This window comes from Cygnus atratus, chromosome 3 (genome assembly GCF_013377495.2).
Source record: "Cygnus atratus isolate AKBS03 ecotype Queensland, Australia chromosome 3, CAtr_DNAZoo_HiC_assembly, whole genome shotgun sequence".
NCBI classification, from domain to species: domain Eukaryota; kingdom Metazoa; phylum Chordata; class Aves; order Anseriformes; family Anatidae; genus Cygnus; species Cygnus atratus.
This window is the reverse complement of record NC_066364.1, coordinates 65,183,651-65,208,255: the sequence shown is the minus strand read 5'-3', so window position 1 is coordinate 65,208,255 and position 24,605 is coordinate 65,183,651. Positions and strand designations below refer to the sequence as shown.

The 24,605-nt window shown below is 36.4% G+C and overlaps 1 protein-coding gene across 4 annotated transcripts in view; it reads left to right on the top strand.

Moving 5' to 3' along the window:
- The window catches only part of ZDHHC14 (zinc finger DHHC-type palmitoyltransferase 14), a 108,233-nt gene that overhangs the window by 70,180 nt on the left and 13,448 nt on the right, over positions 1-24,605 (top strand). For all 4 annotated transcript variants that reach the window (XM_035538542.2, XM_035538541.2, XM_035538540.2 and 1 more), the window contains exons 3-7: positions 1,577-1,735; positions 14,189-14,326; positions 17,864-17,912; positions 22,431-22,533; positions 24,188-24,297. In XM_035538542.2, the coding sequence (XP_035394435.1) occupies positions 1,577-1,735; positions 14,189-14,326; positions 17,864-17,912; positions 22,431-22,533; positions 24,188-24,297 (559 nt within the window). The remainder of the gene's footprint in view (positions 1-1,576; positions 1,736-14,188; positions 14,327-17,863; positions 17,913-22,430; positions 22,534-24,187; positions 24,298-24,605) is intronic.

The window sequence follows — 24,605 nt, the reverse complement described above, 5'->3', positions numbered from 1 at the left end:
ATGACTCCTATTGACCTTATCAAATTCATGTATCTGTTTAGAGTGCTTTAAAGTCAGTCATTTAACTAAGTTTCTTTTAAGAAGCATAATTATGAAAAAGCTAGGAAACTTAAGATAATGTCCATATTGCACATTAAACAACTTTTATTGTAGAGATATGCTTAGACATGTAGCTACACTAGTAGCTTACAGTGCAACACTTGTTAAATCATAAATACTATAGCAAGTAGTACTGGCCTCGAGGTCAAAATCCGTGTTATTGATTGCTGGGGGAGCCACACAGCAACCCTCTGCTTCCACGTGCAGATCATAGGACCTGGCTCAGCATCCCAGCAACAGAGCAGGGACTGGTTCAGATCCAACAGGATCCATGCACCTCGGCAGGGTCTAAGCAGCTGTTTCTTCAGTACCCACCTCTTCTTTCCCCTCAGGAATGCTTCATATCCTGGTTTCCATATGTGCAGCTATTGCTTCCCTCCATCCACCTTCTCCAAGAAAATTTTCTGAAGTGCAGTTGTTTCAGTGGTCAAATTCACAGTGGCATCCCACGGATACTTCTATTGATGCGTGCTTACCAAGTGGGTGAGCAGCAGGTTGGGACACGTTAAAGCAGCTGTGCAGGTGACCCTGACTTTGCAATGCAGTTTCAGTCATGTACTGGAAAATAATTGTCTTTGTCTTCCTATTGGTTTTACTGTTCTTCCTGTCTGAAAGTAATAAATTGTTTTCCCACTTCTGTGGTCTTATTTGACTGTGATTGTACGAGAACTGGTATATGGAGAAAAAGGTACTGTTTGTACACATTCACCTTGCACAGCATAGCTCAGCTTGGGAGCATTTAAAGGACAGAACTGAACTTCTTTGATGTAGCCTAATCAGTCCTTTAGTTACTGGAAAAACAAATGCCGATGTCCTAAAATCAAAAAGAAAGCCCAAATCCCACCACTTTTACCGCATGAGCTGGTTGGAAACTATTTTTATGAGGAAAAACAAACAAAAAAAACCCACCTTCAAAATATATACAAGTAAAATTGGGGGGTAGATTTTAAATTTCAGAAAAGCAAGATCTATAAATGTGCTCCATTGTAAATAATGTAAATAGTTTCTTGCTGGTCAGTCCACTCTCATTTTCAGAGATGAATATCTTCCTTGGAGCAACCTTGTCTTTCGAGGTCAAACTAAATAAAGTCTTTTGGAAAAACATCTATTTTCAACCATCCTGTACCAATAGCCATAATTGTCTGTGATGTATACTTCATGAACTAGTAGGAAATATGCAAATTTCTAGCATAGAAATTTGGTGATCTATGTAGCTTTCAGTTTTTGAGACTTGGATTTGAGTGTTTCCTTTTTTCTCTTTAATTCAAATTAGTTGGTTATGGATGCTGTTTGTAATCATCTCTTTGCTATCTGTAAAAGTTCTTATTTTAGGAGAATGAGAAGGAAAAAAAAAAGTAGTTTATTAATATGGAGTTCATATAAATTTGTGACTTGCTATAGATTGCCATCAAGGATGATTATGCGTATACAGTATAGTTTGTGTGCAAAACTTAATGTGTTGCATTTCCATGTTTAGATATTGCAAATGGCTCCAGTTCAGGAGGATACCGCCCCCCTCCCAGAACAAAAGAAGTGATCATCAATGGACAGACAGTGAAACTAAAATACTGTTTTACTTGCAAGATTTTCCGCCCACCTCGTGCCTCACATTGCAGCCTTTGTGATAACTGCGTAGGTGAGTAAAAAAAAAAAAGATATGGCATATGTTCGACTTAGTTGCTTATATGTTTTGAATACTTTCGATATTAGAGAGAAAAGAAGAAATCTGAGTTAGTGACAAGATTACTCATGAGGTCACTTGCTGTGTTCATCCTTTTTCCTACGAGCTCTGTTAAACGTTAAGAGCTTGAGAGGAGGCAGAGGAGGAGGAGAACATTCCAGTGCAGAGGGAACTGAGTTTTGCACATGTCTCAGGATTGTTTCCTTCCCCAAACTAGATTGCAGACAAGGAGCTGCTTTTCCCTTTAATTTAAGACCAGCTCTGCAAGGCGTAGTTCAAATGGCTAGGGTTGCACTCTGACCAAACACACACCATAGGTAATTCCTACCTTTGAACAGTTTTAAGACTAGGGTTTTTTAAGTCAGAATCCATATGAAATTACTGGACAAGCATGCTATATTTAGAGAGTAAATAGATGATGTCAGGACCTAAGCATATTTTGTAATGATGGGGGCTTTTTTTTCCCTCTGAACATCTTGTCTTTTTCATGACTGTTGCTTTGGAGGGCAGGCAAGGTGATTAAGATATGCTTGGATTTAAAAGCAAACTTTTAAAAAAAAAAAAAAAAAAAAAAAAAGAACCACCAATCAAATCTGAGTAGTTTTCTAGTTAATTAGATCCCATTTAGAGTTTAGTGCAGCTGATTAGCACACCGTTGAGCCTGGATCTTATGCATTCAAGAAAATAATGTAGCAAGATGTCTCCAGCTGAGAGATGTAATTGCAGCATTCAGCAGTGATATTTTTAGATATAAAGCAGTCACTGGAAGAATCACAGTTTCGTATGTAGATGATATTCATGGAGTGAGTATGCTTACATGAGAGCAAGAAGTGTAGCCTTTTGGCCTTGTGCCATCAGTTGGTATCTGTAGATGCTTCCCTCGGTGTTGCTGCTGTTAGAGTTTTCTAAGTGTTGTAAAAGCTGTTGGATGTGGCAAGGAGAGATGTTTATGAATTGCAGTTGACGCCTCTTCAGGAAAGTATCATATCAAATGTGTAACCTGGATATTATAGTGTGGTGGTATTGCTCAAAAAAGCTGACAACATGAAAATGCAGCTGTTGGCCAGTGCAGTAAATAAATGCTATTGTCCTCATCAAGAGAGTCCATCATAAGTAAGAGCAACCCTCCCATGCATACCTATTTTAAGATAACGTTTTGGCTATTTTAATAAACGACGACTTTCTCTACAGGTTATGTGCAATCTGGTTATGTCCTCTTGATATTAAATTTTGTAGTCTACTCTAAGAAATAATTGGTGATGGAGGGGGGGAAAACCAACTTAAAACAGTTTCTATCTTCTGATTTTATCTGTATCGAAGCAACAGCTGTGAATTTGTATGAATATATATATATCAGAGAAGAGGCTGAGCCAAGTGACTCATATAAGTGATAACTGTATCCAACAGGATTAGATTTTTCTACTCATAAAATAGGTGAGATGATTGCAATTTGTTCTTACACAATTTTGATTTAAAGCTTTTTTTTAATAATTCATTTATTGGAATGAATTTCCTGTGTTTTTTTCTCATCAGCTTTTATAATGAGAATTATGATAAACTGTGACTTTTCAGGGTATATTACATAGTACTTTGTTTCCTGTCTAGGTGCAGGCATTTGTCATACAAATGTTCATATGTATTTAATGCAATAAGTGAAATCTATAAGTATTTGTAACCAATTTTCTATGAAAAATGGATGTCAGGAGAATTGGATTGCTCACATACTTTGAAAAACTAACAATGCAAGAGTGTACAGTTACTCAGAACATGTTATGAGGTTTGCTTCCATTCTTAAGAGTCAGCATTGTCTATATGATAATGCTTTTATTTAATTTTAGTTCAACATATCTTACAATAGCTGTGAGTATTCTTCTGTCGTTATAATTTGCTAGTTCCTTAATTAAACCAGTGCAAAAACACTCCTGCTTCACACATCTACGGACACTTGAGTAACTTATGTTTGCAACCCACTACCAATATGCTTACGCATTCCTTTGTACCGTCTTGTTAGTTCCTGATGCTTTTGCTGCATAATAATTAACTACAGAGAGTGTGTGATAAAGGAATGGAGTCTTTCTTCAAATCAGCACTCATTACACAGGAAAAAAAACAACTTACTACCTTTCCCTAAAGGTGTTTTATGATACTGGACAAATTAATGCAGTGTGACAGGTTCTTTCATTCAGTGTTTTCTGTTGATGCTTTTTTCCTGTAAGGAATCCTTAGCAGTGTTTTTAACATGTGAGTACCTGCGAAAACTAATTCATGTTTTTTCCCCTTTATTAGTTGTACCACCTTTCCAGTAAGCCTATCTGTTACTTCTTGGCACTGTTTCTGATTTTCATCTTATCACTCATTTTTATATGTAACCATGTAGCTTATTTACACAAAAGGTCATGTAGCTTATTTACACAAAAATAATGTATTTTTAAAAACTACCTAATTAGAATTGTACATATAGTAGCAATTTCAAACTCCTTTAGCTTTACAATGTTTTCATAGTAGTATCCAGAAAAATCTGGATTTCCATGCAAATGCAGTTCGTTGCATTTGTATGTAATGCCTTCAAAAATTTGGTCAGTTCCCCTCAGTCAAACATCTTGGATGTATTCCTGACTTGCTTTTTTTTTAACTGCCTTTATGAATGGCAGTTGGAAGTTAGCCCCTCAAGGGCTTTCTGTGTGCAATATGTTGCTTAAAAATTATAAGCAAATTTAAAATAACATACATATAAACACAAGAGCTAAAGGAGGAAAAAAAAAAAAAAAAAAGAAATAACCCCAGCAATCAACTTCTCAGCCTGGGCTAGTTATTGCTGAGTTTTGACAACTGAATGTTGATGCTTTATCTGATGCTATTAAAAATCCAATTGTCAGGTTTCCTTCTGAAATTACTTTTTCTTTATATTTTTGGTGATTTCAACATCAACTTTCTTTTGTGATAAATAATTTTAGATTTCTTTAATTTTATTTTTATAATAAAAGCTGAACAAGAGGCAGTTGATTGTTTCCAAACTATTTCCCCAGATATAGTATGGAATGACTAAGCAAAAATAGTGACTGATGATTAGCAAGCAGTAAATCAACTTAGTCCAAAAAATAGATGTCTAAAGCTTTCTTTGTATTCACATGCCACAGTTTTGCCTATCGAGCAAAGTAACTGGCTTAGACCAAGGCAAAAATGTTAGAAGAAGAGAACTACCATTTATATTCCTAAAATAGAATTTGTCCTTATTTATTCTTTTTTTTTAATGTATGTCATAAATTTGTGTGTGATTCATGGATAAAGATAGCTTCTCTTGTCAGGTTCCACTGTGTTTCTTTCAACGCAGGTGACTTTTTCCAGAGAGGATTGAAAGCTCAAATTTTTGAAGATGGCTTCTTTTTGATATGTTTTCATTAGGATTACTAAGAAATCACTTTGATTTGTCAGAGATCCATTATGAGCATGAGAATGGCATGCTAAGCTAGACCAAAGGTTTCAGTTGGTGCAGCAGCCTGTTTCCTGCCATGGCCAGAGTGGATCCCCAGGGAAGAACAGAAGAAGAGGGCAAGCATGCAGTGATACTTCCTGCAGAATATTCTCACGCTTTCAGAAATTTTCAAAATAGGCTTTCCTGAGCATTTGAGGGTTAACACTTTGTTTTCCGTAGCTCTTGATGGATTTGAGGTAGCCTTCTTCATCAATCCTACCAATGGTTCTGTTTTTTGTAGGAAATAGGATTCTTCTCACTTGTAAGTTTGGTTGCTTTTCTAAAGATCCTAAACATGAAAACAAGTGTCAAGATTTTATTAGACTGGCAGGGGTCTGGGTTGTTTTTTCCAGTTTTTATGTTCTTACAGTTGAAGAAATTGGGTGTTATGTAAAGACTTAAAGATATAGGTGAGTCTAGAAAATCTAAGTCTTTGAGCTTAGTTTCTTTTCTCTTTTGATTCCTTTAACCATATATTATACAGTTAGCATAGAGTATTAATTATTTTATATCCAACTGTAAAATTATGTATGCTACTTTCTGGGGGCGTTGATGAAATGGAAATATTGTTTCAGATTTTCGTTAGCTTGGATTTCTCTTAGAAGCTAGACATTACAGTGGGGAGCATGCCAGGGAAAAAAAAGAAGCTAGATCCTTGGGAGCAGGGAGAAATACTTGAGGTCAAAATATAGTAAAACTGCTGGTCCTTTAATAATCAAAACCATATTTGAATATATGAGGATATACGTCAATAGTAAAGAAATTATCCTTTTTAACCCGATATTGGAAAGCTAAAAGTGAGTTGTATTACTGAGGTCCTTAAGCATACGAAGGAGTATTTGATTAAAAAGTAGTAAAATATAGTACAGGTTGGTCTAGGACATTGAGGATATTTTAGTGGGTTTGGTGATCAGAATCAATGAGCTGTTATGGAAGACAAAGCAGTGGATTACGTAAGCAAGAGCAAATGGTTTCTGTGTAAAAAACAAAACCAGAAAATATGCTATATTAGAAGCAAATAGACACCCCCTTTCTGGTTAAATCATCACTTCCCTAAAGCATTTTGACTAGGCAGTTGTAGCCATAGTCTTGTTTCTGATCCTGGCTGGATTACATCGATGTATTGTTTTGAAAATACTGTGTGTCATGTACTTAACAGTATGCCAAACAGCAGATTCTGGATAAAAATCACTGTTCTAAAAAAACAGGTTCCTTGGTTAAGCACTAATGTTGTAAATGTATTTTCTTCAAATGGGGAATTATTGATTAAAATGTACATAACATCTAACACGCGATGCAAGACATAGTCAGAATTACCTGTGTGTTCTGGGAGCAGCTCTGCACAGACATCATTCCAGACACCACCATCTTCCAGCCAGGAAAACACTAGTTTCTTCAAAAGCAGGCTGAGGGGTGGCATTGTAAGTTTTTGTGTTTGTTTTGTTTTGTTTTGTTTTTTTTATAACACTGACACTGTGTCTGAGAGTAATTTGCCCAAGACTTCCTGGTCTTTTATAACCAACGTACATTTACTTGATGTGAGGGCTTCATTTTGCTTGGGTTTAATTCCATTCTGTAGCACTCTTCCTTCGTTCCCTTATTATCTCTCTTTTTACTGTCAAAGCTTTTTCATGACCTTTGCCTATTTCTTTTCTTACATTTTCTGGGTTTAGATACAGCTATGAAGTACTGCTATGAAAAGAGTGTAATTTTCACTTCATTAAGGGGCCTGATTTTTGAACCTGTTAAGCCTTAGCTCCAGGTCTCTTGAAAAGTGACTCTTTAGCTCAGCTGTTAAAACTACAAGGTTAGCTGCTATGTCCTTTTTTCCTTTTTTTTTCCCCTCTTTAGTTTTCTCTCCAGTTTTCACAGGTGAGAAATGGCTATGTCTCTTCTTGTTGAAGGTGTGCTACCTTTTTGGGGCACCAAAGAGGCTGCCAGATGGAACACACAGCAGCATTTCCAGACGTATATTATTTGTCTATGATTGTGCCATCTATATACCAGACGTATTTTAGAAGTTCAGGGAGCATGGTATATGTGTCAAAGAGATTGTTTTTATTTTTTAAGTTTAGGCCAAAGCGCTGGGCAGAAAGTCTCTTTAAAACATGGTATGGTGTCCAAGGTTACTTCAGAGAAATATATTACAGCTAAGGTGTTGGTCTGAATATGTGTACAAAAGAGCAGAGATTATTGAAATCCCTGAGTATGTAAATGATGCTGTAAATCTCAGAAGTCAGAGTAGAGATTTCTGAGAGGGGAAAAAAAAGAGAGAAATAACTAGGAGAAAATGCAAAAGAATATTATTAGAAACTGAAATAAATAACCAATATTTACATTTGGTGCAATAACATTTTGAAAGATGGTTAAGGAATTAGAAGGTAGGTACAAGGCAACGGTAGAAGTATGTAAAAGAAAAAAAATGCTTTTCAGTAGAATAAAAGAGGAATAAAGCCATGAACTTTGTAGAGGTTGATGCATGGTTACCACACTTACCTTAGGAATGAGTTGGGTTTTTTTGAGCTCTCCTCCTTCATGATTTGGGTGTGTGTCTGGCAATTTTATGGCTCCTAATGTGTTATATTTGTGTGTAACTTAGCATATTTACAAAAGTATGTGTACAAGGAGAAGCTGGTTAAGCAGTGAGGTCCTTTGCTGTGCACTCTTATTCTGAACTGCTGCTGCTGCCTTTGAAAGTGTCACCATTAGTGTGCTTGCAGTCAACGGGATTTATTGTTAATTAGTCAACATTGATTATTGGAGGTAACAGTGAAGTGGGCTATGTGTCAGTAGAGTTTAATTACTGTGAGCATGCTAAGGCAATGTTTGGATGTTTTCCTAATAAATCGTTATTTTTTATTAACAAAATTAAGTGTGTTTATTTTCTTTTTGTGAGTAACATTAGTCTGCCACTATTGAAGTTGATTAGAGTGGAAAAAGTTGACATTGCAACTGATTTTCTTAAAAATCCACACAAATAGCTTAGATTTCTGGGGTAGTACTTATGCAGTAGTTGGAGTAAAATGTGTTGAGTATCCCTTGCATTTGCATCTCTGAATGACTTTTTGGTATAAATATCCATGCACATTATTAATTTATTTCATTAATTAAGGAGGCCTATTTTCCCCAATGTTACATTGCTGTTTCACTTTGTATCATTTTGTAGAAATCAGTTTAGTGTCTAGAAAGTAATCTGGAGTAAACCTTTGGTGCATATTTCCCGAGTGTAAACTTGAGGCCAGGAGGTTCGCTCTGTTCCATTTTGTTTTCTTGGGGTGTTTTAGCTGGGAATCAGAATACAAAAGTACTAAAGCTTGGTGGTTTAAAGGATCTATTGTGCATTGTCCCTAACAGATGTTCTAAAATAACATCAGCATGCATATGAATGTAACTTGCAATCAGTCTTCTGTTATTCACTTCAACATAAATTTCTAATCCAATTTCATTTGAAGTAACAGCAAAGGCATTGTTAGGAGGATGACAGTCTCACAGGTGAATGCTGTGTATATTAAGTGATGCAAATTGATCCATGTTTTTGATTGCTGTTGCCAGTTGATGGCAAGTCCCATCAGTCTTTTTATACAAAAATTTTTCTTATGAGTAAGGACTTTTAAGTCAATGGAACGAAACAGCTGATCTAAGGATATTTTTTTTATGAATAAGCTATGAAGAATGGATACAAGACTTTTTTATTAGTTATGTCAAACTGACTGTAAAGGCTTTAATGCCATGGTTATATTTGGTTTTGTGCATGTGTACATGATTCAGGCTGTTGAGATTGAATTACTGTATCTTAGAAGGAAAAATACTTTTTGTAATTAAAAAAAAAACCCTCATTTGTGTTCCTTAGCATTTCAAGAGCAACCAAATTCTGAAAATACCCTTTGTCATACAAAATACTAAGTCAAGAAGCATAAATAGATGTGGTCATATCATGACATCATAGTTCTACAAAGAGCTTTAATTGTCATTATAATAAATATGTGCAGATGTGTTGGTATCTCTACATAATTGCTCAGTGTGCATCCAGAACAAAGGATCTCGTGGTCCTATCTTGTCCTGCTACTATCAAAAGTAATTTCAGTTAGAGCTGTCTTGGTTACTTCAGTAGGAATGTGAGTTTGACTGTCACAAAATTTGAATAGCGGGCTGTTGACTCTTCCCCATCCTAGGGTGCATGTTTTCATGTGCTCAACAAAGCACAGTAAACATTCAGTGAATGCCTTAGGTTTGTGTCTTTGCTATGCAATGCTTTAATTGAATGAGATGGGGGAATTGCCAAGTGAATTCTGACTTGTGCTCACTGGAATCTGCAATTTAATGTGAAATTGTACCTGCAGGCCTTTTGTCTTCCTTAGACCTGCCTTCACATTAAGCTTCAGAAAACATATGTTGGTGTGCAGGGATCCAGTCGAGCAAAGGCAAAAGGAAGCAGTTCATAAATAATAATAAACGTTTCTGAAATCACAACGCATCCAGACAACAAAAGCTGCAAGGACTAGGCTGGCCTGTAAAATTTCTGTGTAAAAACACTTTTTTGTTCTTAGTAAGTTAGAAAGCTTTTACTGAGTGCTTTGAAAGAAGGAAGAAAGCTTTAGAGTCATTTTGTATGTGGTTTCCTGGAGCTCAGGGATTGAAAAGTGGAAGCTGAGCATTTAAGAACTTAAGGAGTCTCCATGCTGTGCTGTGGAAAAGCAGAGGTTTGGCTCTTTGCTTCTGAGCATCAAGGAACAAGCTTCCATGTGGCTTCTAAAGGAAACACTCTGCTTCTATAAGGCCCAAACGCTCCATTGCTTATTAAAATGGGAGATGTTATCATTTTTGGTTTTATCTGTGATATTCAGCAGTTAACGTTTCTTAGGCAAGTTATCAGATCTAAATGTTTCAGGGAAGTTAAAAAGTGAGAGAAGTGTCTAAAGCATGATGTAACTTGTGTGTTCTTCTATGTGGTCCCAATCCCATATATCACTGGGTGAGTTTTAATGAGACCACTGGGTCGTGCCGGCAGCTCACCGCTTCTAGGGCAACACCATCTGAACTTCCTCCTTCTTTCCCCCTCTCACGTGATTCTCGCCTTTGTGCCCATTCATACAGCCCTTACTAACACAGCTGCTGGTAAGCCAGTTTTACTCACTGAGCAACCAACAGAATAATTTCCTTTTTTTCTTTCCTGCCAGTTCGGTGAACTGAGCTGACTCAGCAGCAACTTAGACAATGAAAGAAGGAAGTGGGATGAGGTGACAGGAAGGGCAGCACGGGACCACCTCTTTCACTACTACTGAGCTTTTAGGTTGGCTCAGTTATCCTGTGAGGCCTCACACTTGGGCTTTAGTTACAAAGGTGCTGGTTAGCCAAATTCCAAGCTAGATCACTTGGGACAAACTGGTAAAATAAAGTCACTGTTGGAGGTTTGCTGACATCTCTTGAGATTTCTTACATCTTTGGTTTTCTGTGGTCTTTACAGCAGCAATTTTAGTCTCCATTTACCTGTCTCCTTTTTTCATTGATCCTTCACCTTATAAACTGTTCACACATTTTTTCAGTCTTTTTGTTTACATCTGCTTTTGTTCTCAGACTCTGAAAAGTTCATTAAAACTGAATTTCTCCTGCGGTCCTGGCAAGTGTTAACCAGCAGTAAGGTTGATGTTAGAGCTGAGCTGAATTAACACTGAGCTGCTTCAGAAAGGGTCATCCCTTCTCTGGCAGTGTGTTCTTTCTTCTTCACTTGTGTCAGCTTTGGTGTTTGTCTGATACTGGGATGAGCTGGTTTGGGGAGCTAAGCAACGGAAAATTAACCCTAGTTTTAAGACAGTCTGACATTGTGAACCAGGCCCCCACAAGGTAAAACATGCACCAGTCTTGGTCTATGGAAGGAGAACACACAGACAAGAGGTTGTTCATAGGATTTCTAGAAGATGAGAAGCAGGACTGTCTTTCTCAGTAGTTCTCTATTAGGTCGTTATGGTTGTAACACCATACCACATCCTGAAGCAGATACCTGGCTTATTCGCTTAAAATTGAGTGCATGACGATGATCTGTCAAAGCTGCTTTGTTCCTGAGATGCTTCCATAGACAAACTCCAGACCTTGTAGCTCCTTCTTTCCTCATTAAGTTCTAATATACTTTCTATTAACAAGAGCTTGTATTAGCAGTATTTTGATTTTTTTCATTTGCTGCAAACATTTTTACATTAAGTTTGGCATAAGTGTATAAATACAGCAACTATGCCAGGATACTTTATAAATTCAAACCAAAACCACAACCATCACCTCCAAACAGTCCATGATTCTTCATAACATGGATCAGTTGCATTTGTATTTGCCCAGCATTTTTGGTTCACAAGGGCCAGAATTCCCAGCTTCTCTCAGCATTGGTATTTTTCTCATTTCTCAATGAAGGTGAATCTTGATTTTTGTTACCAGCATTGTCCAGGCCAAAGGCAAAAGCTTCCTTTTCCAAATTGTTGTTTGTTCAGTTTGCAGGCTTCTGGAGGGGAACGTGATGATACTTTATTTCTTCATTGATACTTATTAAGTTAGTACTTTTTGCAAGGAAGAAGAAAGAGCTCTAGTCTTAAGAGAGTTTATATTTCTCAACAGTGCTAGGAGTTTCTGCTTAGTATGTGTCTGCTCATTTTGCCAGGATTGGCTGTTTTCTAATCCCTTGCTATTTAAGATACTGTTTTGTGGCATTATAGCATAAATGTCACATCCCTTTGTATTTTATGACTGTCTGGGAAAAAGGAGGCCTGGTTTATTCATAACTCACATAAATCCTCTAGTACTTCTCTTGCTTTGTTAGACTTGTTTCACATTTAGCACTGTAGTGATGTTTTTTCAACTAGCCTTTTCTGTACATTTCTGCTTTATAAATATACTAGGTAGTTACTTGACTCCACAATTTGAGCAAGGTATTTACTGAGCAATCAGAGCCTTCAGCTTACCAAAAAAGTTTGAAGACAGAAATAGAGAGGAGGGGCAAATAAGTCAAAATACGTCTCTATTAAGAAGTATATGTTTATGTGTATGCATCTGCATATAGGTGTGTGTATTTGCATAGGTGTGTGCTTGTATGTGTGCATTTATCTGCATCTATCAAACACATACATATATTTAAATATGTTTCACAGCTAGAAACTGAGCTTTATGTCAGTAGAATTTGTTGATTCCTACTGTGCGAGCATAGAAGAGAATTAATGTGAATGTATGGAATTAATTTTCTAAAGACGTTGTGATTTTTTTTTATTATTTTTCCTGAAGCACTAGGGTGCAAAAGTACCCAGGGATTATACTTTTAGAAGTCTCTATAACTGTATTTTTCTTTGTGGTATTATTTGCTCATGTGTTATGTTAGGTACTCATTAAATGAAGTAAAGTGTTTATCAGAGAATAAGGACTCATTCAGAAGCACAAATGTAAAAATCAACACTACTGAAATATAGTGGCTACTTATTTTGGAAATAACAGCGTATTCCACTGAATAAATTGCCGACTCTTAGATATTGGAGGTATTTAGTTCTTGGTATTCTTAGCAGTCTCTCTAAATCAAAGTGTTTCTGAAGCCTTATCCTAAGTTCAGCAACTTCACCTTGAATAGCCCCATTGGAATTTGAAACAGATTTATGGCAGAAACATGTGGTCCAAACATCTGTTACACAAAACCATTAAAAAACCCGAAAGTCTGGTGAACTCAGAAATCTGTTGTTCCTGTTGTTTTGATGTCTTTTTTTCCTAAATGGAGATAATCCTAAATACATCCTTCAAGGAAAACCTCCCATGTAGGTCTTTAACATAAAGCCATAGTTAAAATAAACTGGTGTGTTTGAACAGATGTGCCTTTTTAACATAGAGCTTAAGGACTTCAAATTTATAGCTTGCCTTTCCTGTGCAATTACAAATAGTTTGATATTGTACGTCAGTGGAAGCATAAAAGTCACAGAAAACAAAACAGGGTTTGGATGAGGATCAGAGGGTGAGAGTCAGTCAGCATGAGAGCATCTGTCATGTGTTATGATCTTGGATTTGATTAGAAATTTAAAATTCTGACATTATGGCAGTGTAATCTCTCCAGTTACGAAAGGCCCTTTTGTTTCCTGACAATCGCTCCATTTTCATTACCCAGAGTTTTGGGACGAGGGGGTTCCCGGCTGCCTGGAGCTGCAGGGCTCACTGGTCCCACTGCTGTTTTCCAGCACCGGTGTTTGGGACGCTCGATACTGAACTGCCCTGGCGTCTTCCTGTCCCATTAACACGTTAACCTCTCAGGGAAATAAAGGGAAAGGGTTCAGTTTAGTAAAGGAAAAGTATAAGCAAATTTTACAAGGCTGCCTAAATCTTAATGCTTGAAAAATGGTTTGTGTGAATGGTTTTACTGTTCTGAATGGGTTTGTAAGGCAGCATCAACTCTTAGTTGAAAAATAGGTGGTCTGGAATGGAAAATACTTTGAGTAAAGCGATAAAAAAGAAAGTGGGAGGGTGTGAATATTTCATATGCCGTAATTAATGGATGGGATGGTAGTGGGCATAAAAGTCAGATGTCATCGTGACAGATGTAAATACGAAAACTAATTCTGAGTAGGAGAGTCACTGGAAGAAAATATCCTTGCTTTGAAAAAAATGCAATTGAGTTGGTACTGCTCCATGTAACAGTGGATAAATACAAGCTTTTTGGTCTGACTGCACAATTTATCATAATAATGCTGCAAGTTCAATGGGAGCTCACCTCAGTCATACTTTAATTTATTCAAGAGCTGTAAGTTTTCATTAAAATATTCCTTTTTTCTTTTCTTTTTCCCTTCTAAGTAAGAATTTCTCTGGGGCTAGTTGCAAATGCCAATTAAATCGTGAGTTTTAATAAAGTATTCAGAGAGCTTTTTTCCAAGTAAACAGCATTTTATTAATTGTTTTCCATTTTTTTCTTCTGCCTCTCATTTCAGAACGGTTTGATCACCACTGTCCCTGGGTAGGCAACTGTGTGGGGAAAAGAAACTACAGATTTTTTTATATGTTTATTTTATCTCTGTCCTTTCTGACAGTCTTTATATTTGCATTCGTTATCACCCACGTCATCCTTCGTAAGTATGCTGGTGAAATCAGATTACGTATGTAGCCATTTACTTGAGTTTTTTACTTTTAAGTTAATCTTTTGATCATTCAGGGTTTGTTTATTTATTTATTTATTTGCCTTTTCTCTGAAGCTTCACAACCCCCAGTGACTCCCACTCTGGTCTGTAGCAGACCCTGGTCATGGTAGTCATTGATCTAGTACTGACGTTACCTTAATAGAGTGTTAATTTTCTGATCTTTTTTGTCCTTTTGTAGACAGTTTATTGAAAAAGCAGCACATATACTGCATGTCTAAGTATACAGTTAGCATCATTTTCCCAAGGAACTTTTTTTTGTTTAAGAGTAAGTATAGGTCAGTTGTCATCCAAACAAAAAGGTAAACTACTAGAAACTAGTTTTGACCTATTTTACGCTTTTTTGTTCACTGTTCAGTTTTACATCTTTTACCCTATTTTTAACATGTTACTTTCATTTGCATGACATTCTGAGAATGACCAATTTATAATGGAGTGAATCAGATAAGCTATAGGTAGATGAATATGCATAAGTTTGAGATTGATTTTTATTTGTATTCTGAATTTGGTTTAAAGAAGATATTTCCCAGACTTCTGGGTGTTCTTTTTTGTTATTTTGGTTTTTTGTTGTTGTTTTAACACATAACAAATTGTGTTAGCTCCTGTATGATGATGATCTAATCTGTGGTGATAGGTTATGAACTGTCATAAAAAGAAGTCCTTTTGTATATAGTAAGGGGTTTTTAACCCATTTTCATTAGGACACATTAAAATATTTCACTAATTATATAGGATATTGCCTTGAACAGTATTTCTTCAGTCATTTTGGAAATGTGATCTTTTCATTTCTTTATATTCTGTATTACAATGGAAGCTTGATAGAAGTAATAATTCTAGTTTATAACACATTTATAGAGCTAACTTGATAATGGCAATATTTAGAGAATGCTTTACTGAAAAATATGTCAGATTATGTTTAATTTCCTAAATAATTTACGCTGTGAAGGGATGGAAGTTTATAGTTTGAAAAACACAACTACTACTCTTGTTCGTGCTTCACAAAAGAAGGGCAAAAGTACTGAGTGGCTGTCACAGTTCAGAAGTGCAGCACTAGAGCTAGGGGCAGTGATTTTGGGGAGTCTGGATCAGCAAGTTGTTCTCGCTGCCAGATAAGTCCTTTCTAATGTCAGTTTAAAGAGATGAGGAAAAAACTACCCAATTGTTTAAAAGGGAAAAGTAATTATTGGAAAGAGAACACTTTCCGTTAATATTCAAAATTTATTTGGGCATACATGTGCATGTATTTGCATACCTTTTACAGTTAAGGCATCAGCATGTTTTTTGTCACCTTACTTTGCTAAAATTCAGCAGTTGAAAACAATTGGTCTGACAATATAAAGCTACTTTTGAAGCTAATCTACCTTTATTTCACAAAAACTACAATGCTTTTTTTTTGCAGTTTTCAGCATAAGAATTACCAATATTATGCCAGTATTTCATATTTTGTATATCATGTTGATTTATCTAGTGGATTTTTACTTCACAGCATACATATCTAATTCTAAGTGTGAATTAGACAAAGATCAGAGAGATTAATTTTGCCTCTGTGTGGCTGAGAAGAACTTCAGCTTTGTATAAGTGTTAGAGGTAACACACAGTAAATGTTAAGTGCTAACTTGTCTAAGTGTATCGGCTGTAAAACATTCTCACTATGGAGGTTTATCTACCTTGGATGAGACAGCAAAAATGTCCATAATTCTAAAGACTGTTTGGTCCTCAAAGGCAATGGGAGCAGGTATGAACTGTGAGTATTTCCTTGATGTTTACTACATTTGAGCTTCAAGTTCAGCATTCAAATTTATCTAATATATTCTTGACTGTATCAAAAAAATATTCAGCCCATATTGGGCTGAATGCCTTTGGAGAATATCCTTTTGAGAAGGGGCTGAGGGATGTTTACAAGCAACTTGAAGGCATTTGTGTTTTTTTTTAATCTCTCATAGTTCATCCTAATAGAGAAGTTCCTTCTCTGACATTGTTGATTACATAGGAAACCTATTTAATTTTAAATATCTCTTGATATAGACAAGTTGTTGAAATCTGTGTAATTTTTTTTTTATAAGTCTTACATGCTGCCACTTTAATAATTTTTTGTAAACCCATGTGGTAATGAGATATGAGATGCAGCAAACTTCTTGTTTTCTGTGGCGTTATTTTCAAGACATCCCTTGGAAATTTGCCCTTTCCAGGATTAAGAATCTTTGCACATAGTATTATTAAAGATAATAAATAGACTTTGTAAGTCAGCTAATTGAAAGGTATTGTATTGCAAGATTTTCTTCCATCTCTCCCTAAAACATTTTCAATACTAGTATGTCTTCAGTTTTTCATCTTTGTTTGAGGTATCAGTACTTCAGCTGTATGTTGGAGTGAGGAAACTTCCTCTTCTGATACACTGGGAACTGCTTGTAAGTGACCAGCACTAGGGAATAGAGATCACAACTACCTGCTGCCATTGCAGTTAAGGATCCTAAAAATAGTAAGAAGCTAGGGGAAAGTTCCACTAGTCTCGTGCCTTGAGGCTAAGACCAAGTTATGAGAGTCTGAAAAGACTCAAAATACAAGGTAAGTAACATTCTCTTTTTAACGATAAACAGAAAAATTGACTTCACAGGTCAGATATCAGGATATACACACTTTTTTCTTTGAAAGACATCTTGATTAATCAGGATTCTGCTCTCCTCAGACAACCCTTCAGATAGATTTAGCTAACGGGAAATACTTTCAACTTGATGCATTTATATAATTTAAATTGCACACTAAAACACAACAAGTATGTGTCTTATGTGACACTGAATCAATTTCTACAAATTCACTTGCTGCATATGTATCAGCCAGCAGTCAAATTGTCCTTTTTGATAAATATCTCATGGTTGTGGAACTGAACTCTCCATCTCCAGATCATTGGAGCATGCTGTTCTGGAGCTCTTTTCAGCTAGTAGATATCTTTTATTTTCCAGAGGCAATTAGCACCTACTAAAAGGGGGGGGGGGGGGTAAAAGAAATGTCTACACAGGTGCAGTAGGAGCAGAATTATAGTCTAGAGAACTTTGTCTGTTTCCAGAATAAAGGAGGGAAAGCTGAGAATCTGGGTTTTTGGTGTAAATTTTCCAAGTCAAGAGGCTGCTCTTGAAAACTGGTATTCCAAAATTAAAGAATTAGCTTACAATTTTTTGTTTCGATATTAGATCTGAAAAAAACAGGGATAATCAGAAATCTTATTCAAAGGAAAGTATGCATGCATCAATTTGGTATTACTGAGAAAATATTCTGCAGATGTTAGACCTGATAACATACACAAGTGTTTTTTTCTGATTTGTTGCTGCTGAATAACATAATCTCGGATTCACTTTAGTAAACCCTAAACTATGATTATTCAGTTGTTCTTCAAATGCTGTGTATGCACTATGGTGAAAACAGCCTGTAGTCCAATTTCTTACTGAGTTGGTAATTTGGGTTCTGTTCCTACAGGTTCTCAACAAACAGGGTTCCTCAATGCCCTCAAGGACAGTCCTGCAAGATATCCTTTCATTGAAACAGGTTTTAGATCTTATTGTAAAGTAACATCTGAGATGTGTTTTTGTTTTGTTGCTTTTGTTGGATATGTACATTTGGGATTTTATCAATTAATGATTTCATCACTTCTTGCACAACAGGATTTCTCACCACATGTTAGAGGTAGGAAAGGGACTAGTCTGGGTTTTTCTTACTCATCATCTTTTGCAAGCAGTACCCTTAACAAAGGTCTGTAGTTTTCATGTGTGAGGGAAATATGTTCCATGTATTTGTGATGGAATTCATGAATATATTTCACGTTATGCCCATGCTGTGGTTTCATTTGAAATATCAAAAGATTCTTCTGCTCTTACAGTAAAAAAATATCTGAAATGGCTGATTCTTGTCGGAATAGAAAAAATATATTGTGAAACAACTGTCTCTGAAGAGTTCAATTCCTAGAAGTATCTTTACATTGACTTACTGTTTTTAGGGAAGTCCCTTTCAAGTGTCAACTTCTGTTAAGTTACATAGAAGTAAGCACATGCATACTGGGGGACTACTATCCTCTAAATGCCCGGTGTTCTATTTATCATTTCATGGGAGCTTTTTGTATATTTTCCACTAAGTGAGAATGGAAAAGGATCTTCCTGATCCTACCTGAAAGCAGCTAACATAACAGAAAAATGGGAAGCTGACAGAAATTCTCTTTAATTTCTTCCTTACATTTCTCTACAGACTGTAACCTTTGCACTTCTTATGGATGTGTTTTGAATGGTTTATGTCAGAATAAGCAGTTTGCGCCTCTCATAAAGCTATTATAAAAATAATTCTTTTCCATACTCCTGCCAAGAAAACTTCTTCTGGACACTGTACATCATAAAGTTTTCTCTTTTTGACAGTAGATGAAAAGAAACTCCCATCCTGTTTGCTCAGTCATTTGTAGCTGGTTATAAAGGCAAATCACTCTTTCCAGGTAGATTTTCCAAGTGTCAAATTCTACAAATTCTGTACATACGATTTTCTTTAATGTGTGTTTGTTAGGTAGAGCCCACGAGCTGCAAACTCCCTTTTAAGCAAAACCAGTGTTTAAATTTTCTTAGTGTGCAAATAATTTTACAAACCACAAACAAACTATTCTAAGTAGCACAACAGTAGCTTCCAAATGAAACTATTACAATTACTTCTTACAAAAGATTATTCTTTCATACGTTGTTCAAACAAGAATAGCTTTCAATTGTCCTTAAATCAAAAGGTAATTGACTACGCACTTGAGGACCCTTGTACAGGAACAATAGGCTGCTTGTTCATAGTTTGCATTCAGGGATGTGCCAATTTGACAGGCTCTGTAGTCAATCTTGTTGAAATGGCCTGGTTTGATAGTGACACATTGGACAATTTAATAGCTTGGTTACAATTCAGAACAGTAAAAAATTAAATTGTCTGAATGGTATTGGGAATGTTGCATCAGTTCATTCAGATACGGAGAACATTGCATGTCTGTATTGCTAAAAAGCCTGTGCAAGATACCATGTTATGCTAAAAAGCTATGCTTTATATTGAGAATATTGCTTTTTTTTGTATTGGATTTTTATTTAACAGACTCAGTCATGCTAAGCTATCATAAAACCACCTGCTCTAGAGATCTTCCAGTTCCTCAAACCAAGATCCAAAAAGAAGTCTGAGGAATTCCGTTTTCTGTCAGTAGGAAACTAACTTTTGTATTTTGACCCTCTGGAGTGTAATCATGGCAAGAAACAGCTTGTTACTGGTGTGCTCATTCTGCTGATGAGGTTGCAGAGAGCATCCCTCCCTCTCAGGTTCCTCTTCTGACCAAGTGATTCATCCTCTTGGTCTTGGTGTGTAGATTCTACTGAGCAGTGCTCATCTACAGTCCTTCTTACGATTTCTACCCTCTCAAAGCCCAATTAGGTGGACTTGTACTGTGTCCAGTTTTGGGGGGCTGTTTTACACCTTCTGAACTGCCTGCTAACGACAATCTGCTTCCTTAGCCATTTTCAGTTATTCTTGCTTTAAGCTATGGCTGTTGCACAGTCAACTGAGAGTAATTTCCTAGCTTGCGTTGGTTTGGTTCTCCACATGGTTTGAAGAGGAGATGACAGAGTAGTCAGAACATGCTGCTCAGCAGTGCACTTCGGTCATTTGGCTGCTGTTGAAACAGATTGGGTCATAAAGCAAACAGCTCTTTTCTGTTTTTTAAACCACTTTAAAATTATACAGACAGTTCATGTATTTCCCAATTCATTAGGTCAGAGCAGACATGCAGTACAAGACTCTTCACTGTTAACTAATATTAGGATATTTTATTGCGATTAATTATGTCCATCCATGTATTTTCCAGCCTGTGTCTCTGTATAATGGTGAGGAGCTGTCATATTTCTCTTCTGTTGATAGCTTCAGTGGTAAGAATGTTATTTGTATCTTTTAAGGCTGTGTCCTTGTTCTGGAATATTTTGGATTACTGTTGTCTTGGAAACTGACTTCTTTAAAGGTTAGCATACAGTTAGTATACAGATTATTTTTATCTTATTCTTTTCGCATTGTCTTGTTCTAACTGATTTATTCTATCAATTTTTCTAGCAACCAAAACCTTTTCTGCTTTTGATTCATGCTCCCTAAAAAAATTCACTATTTAAGGGTTGCAGAAAATAGCATAGTAGAAGCAAATGTATTCTGCATTCATGGCTGTTGTAGGTAAATGAAACTAAATAAAAATAAAAAATAATAATGATTAAAAAAAAAAAAGCGAGAAGGAAACCTTCCATAAAACCTTCCATAGAAACTTGCTTTTTGCCTGAGTATATGAAGTTTAGAAGCTACTTTGTTGTCTTGCTGTTGAGATGATGACTCCTTTAGAGTTAAAGGAATTATATAAACTGTAGTAAGTATGCAACACTGGGTGCTGACTGACTTTCTTAGTATAACAATCTATTAAAATGTAGTTACTTCTTTGTGGCTTTCAGGTTATGCAGTTTGTAAGGAGTGAAAACAGAAGCAGTTTGAAAGCAAATGAAAGGAGTAACAGATGCAAGATGAAAAACAGACAATCTAATAGCATAGCCTGTTTTTTTGTTTGTTTGTTTGTTTTTAACTTTTATGCTAAATTTAGGAAGGTAATTCTGTGCTTTTCATTTGCATTGTTCCCATTGGGAGAAGTTAGAAGAGGTGAAGGTTACTCTTGCATTGAAAAACCATTCAGTTCATGGAGTTTAAACCAAACCAGGGTTGAAGCAGCTTATTGATTCACTGATGACATATAATTAGCTAGCAATCAATTGGGGGTTCCCAGTCTTCCTATCAGTTTTGGACAAATACTGTACAGTTCTGAGTATTCAAGCCTAACCTAACTAAGGCTGAGAGAGTTGGAGTCATTCATCCTGAAGAGGGGAGGGCTCTGGGAGACTTTATTCCAGCCTTTCAAAAGTTAAATGGGGGCCTACAAGAATGACAGACTTTTTACTAGAGCCTGTAGTAACAGGATAGGGTGTAGATATTTTAGACTGAAGGAGGGTAGGTTCAGATTAGATACAAGGAAGAAATTCTTCACTCAGAGGGTGGTGAGGCCCTGGCACAGGTTGCCCAGAGAAGCTGTGGATGCCCCATCCCTGGAAGTTCAAGGCCAGGCTGGATGGGGCTTTGGGCAACCTGGTCTGGTGGGAGGTGTCCCTGCCCATGGCAGGGGGTTGGGACTGGGTGGGCTTTAAGGTCCCTTCCAACCCAAACCAGTCTGTGATTTTGTTTACGCTCACAAGCTTAACAGTTATTGTCCTGGCTATTTGCCAAGGCTGGGCCATTTGGACACCCCCACAGTTATAGAGTAGAATGTATTCAGTTATTATATGTCCGGGGGGGGTTGAGAGAGCAAGTGAATTTTGTATTTTAGTTGGACTAACGCACTTTGATGCTAGTGTTAGCATCATGTTCTGCATCTTAACCACAGTAACAGAAGAAAGACAGGACAGTTAGTTAAATATAACTGGGATGCAGCTTTCTGACTTCGTATTTTATGAGAACAGATCTAGAGCCCATAGTGCTTGCTCAAGATCCCCGTTGTACACTAAATATTTTTACAAACATATCTGCTCAGTCTTTGCTACTTAGTTAGACTTTGAACACCTATATTGTATTTGATGTTCCCCTCAGCCCATCAGAAGTATTATTTACTGTTATTTCTCAATGTACCTATCTTAAAAGAAGTGTGATAACATTACAGAACGAACGTTTAAGTTTGAATTTCAGCAGTTGAGATCAGAACCACTCAGTAGTTTGTCCTTTTTCAGTGTGCAGACCCTTAAACGTTTGCTGGTCTCAGTGGTGTTCAGTGGTCTGTGTACCAAAGCATAACGACAATAGGTTTGCTTTTCTGAGTTTGGCTTTTGCTGACCCCTTTGAAGTGCCCTAAAGATCTCAAGACAGCTGGGGACTAGAAGTTGCCTACACTGAACTTTGTGATTGTAACTGCTTGTTATTGGATATAATATATTTTTTTTCATTTGCATATATTTCCTTGACTTTCAATTACTGTGTTGGAAGCTGTGGTGTGTTTTTTCTCTGTATGGTCCATTGTAGGCCTCTCAGGTTTTCACACGTATTTGATCAGCTCCAATCAAACAACAAATGAAGATGTAAGTTCATAGTATATTTCTACATACGTGTTTCTGTATTGTAGTGATGAGGAGATCTCTAATTTTAATCATATGCAGTTTTTCTCTGTAATTCTCAGAGCACTCCACTCGTAGATGCATAGTGTTGTGAATGCCTGACTAGTGAAGAAGGAAGTAACCTGGTCATGCTTGATTCGAAATACAAGAAGAGCTCCTACGGACTGTAGTTGTGGCTTGAAGATGTAGTGGTTACACAGTGCATCCATTATGATTTACACCCCCAGGACCTGTATCTTGAAATAGGAAATGTAGTACAGAAGAGAGAAGACAAATTAGTATATTTCATATGCTTCAATTCAGTAGAAAATTACTAAATTTTCAGTATTTTTCTTTACCTAGAGTCCTAAATACCATTTGACTCAAAAATCACTTACTTTAGTAAACGTTGAATTCTCAAAATTAAAATTTCATCTTTTATCATATTTTTCCTTTGAAATATCTTTGTCTCTCTAAGATCTAAAACCTCTAGTGAGGAGTATGTAATTAATTCAAAGGTCAACTTTCTCATTTCTACAGTTGTCTTATTTTGCACATAGGTTTCTGTTGTTTCAGTGTGAAATTATATTTAACTATGTGTGGAGGCTTGGTGTGTCTTTCCCTCACTAACAGGTGAAATAGCAAATGAATGAAAGAAGGAAATAAAGCTAGTTAGCTAATGTTAGAAAGCATGTTGGAACTGAGCAAATAATCTAACAAATTACTGCAAATTTAAAATTACTGTAATTTTCTGTTGTACTTTTCTCATAGGTATTTTTTGAATGTAGAAGTAGCGTCTTTGAGACTGTCAAATCTGTGTTTTGTTATTATTTTAAGGTCACAGTTAGAGTTGTAAACTTGAAAAAAATACCAATCAACCAGGAAAAACTTACCAAGCAGGCATGGAATTAATTGTACCTCTGTATCAGGTATCCAACCAAGGAGCTCTCAAATCTCTTTTGAACTGTTGAAAGTCAGAGAGCAGGGAACTGTAGGAGTGTAACATGTCTGAATTTCAAGTAAACTCTTCTGTAATTTCATTTAAGGCACACATTTCCAGCTGAATACAGGAAGGTATATTATCCAGGCTCTCAAGCACCTCACAAACAGAAAAGTAAGATTGTCTAAAAGAAAGCATAGTATGGACTAAAAGGCAGTAATGACTGCAATTACTACATAATATTTTAGAGCCATTTGTGGGCTGTAGAAGCAAATGATGTTGTGTGGTATTGGACAGCTTGAGAAGTAACCCAAGGGTATGGGAAACAAGTGCTCTATTGCTGGCTATAATGGTATGTTGCAGTCAAACCTCTTCTGTAGAACAGTCTGTAATATTTGTAAAATTAAACTTAGACCATTATGCAAAACATGTTTAGATGCTGAAATTCCTGCTGTGAGTATATTTGTCCTTTGAGATTTGGGGCTGTCTAAATCTATTGAGGTAAAGCCTGTGCTTGCTTGTAAGATTTTAGGTTCCAGCTTTCATAACAGTCCAAAGCTGTTAGGAAAGTGTAATCATGGGTTTTCTCTGGTCTGCCTCTGATGTCAGCACCATGCTTCTGCTTTGGTAACCCTTAAATTGCCTCTGTCATTTTCCATATTGTATTACATGTGATGCATCTTGTTCATATCTCTTCAGATTAAAGGATCATGGTCAAATAAAAGAGGTAAAGAAAACTATAATCCATACAGTTATGGCAACATCTTTACTAATTGCTGTGCTGCACTCTGTGGGCCCCTCTCTCCAAGGTAAGAATATCAAAAATACTGTTAGTGTAAATGAAGACAGGTGATGATCGATAGAAAAATATTCTTTCAGACTTCTTGAGTTTACTCAACTAAAATAATGTTTTGTTTTACTGTCTGTTAGAAGTGTTAACTAAAACTTTTCTTCAGTATTAAAGAGACACAGCAAATTGTGGTTAGACTAAGTTAGTGATCAGATCCTGTAAAATATGTGGATTTAAGGTTGATGTCTGAAATTAAAATAAACTTACTTCTTCTTTGAACCTTTGCCACTGCAGTTAATAACTGCTGGCAAAAAAAAAAAGTAGTAG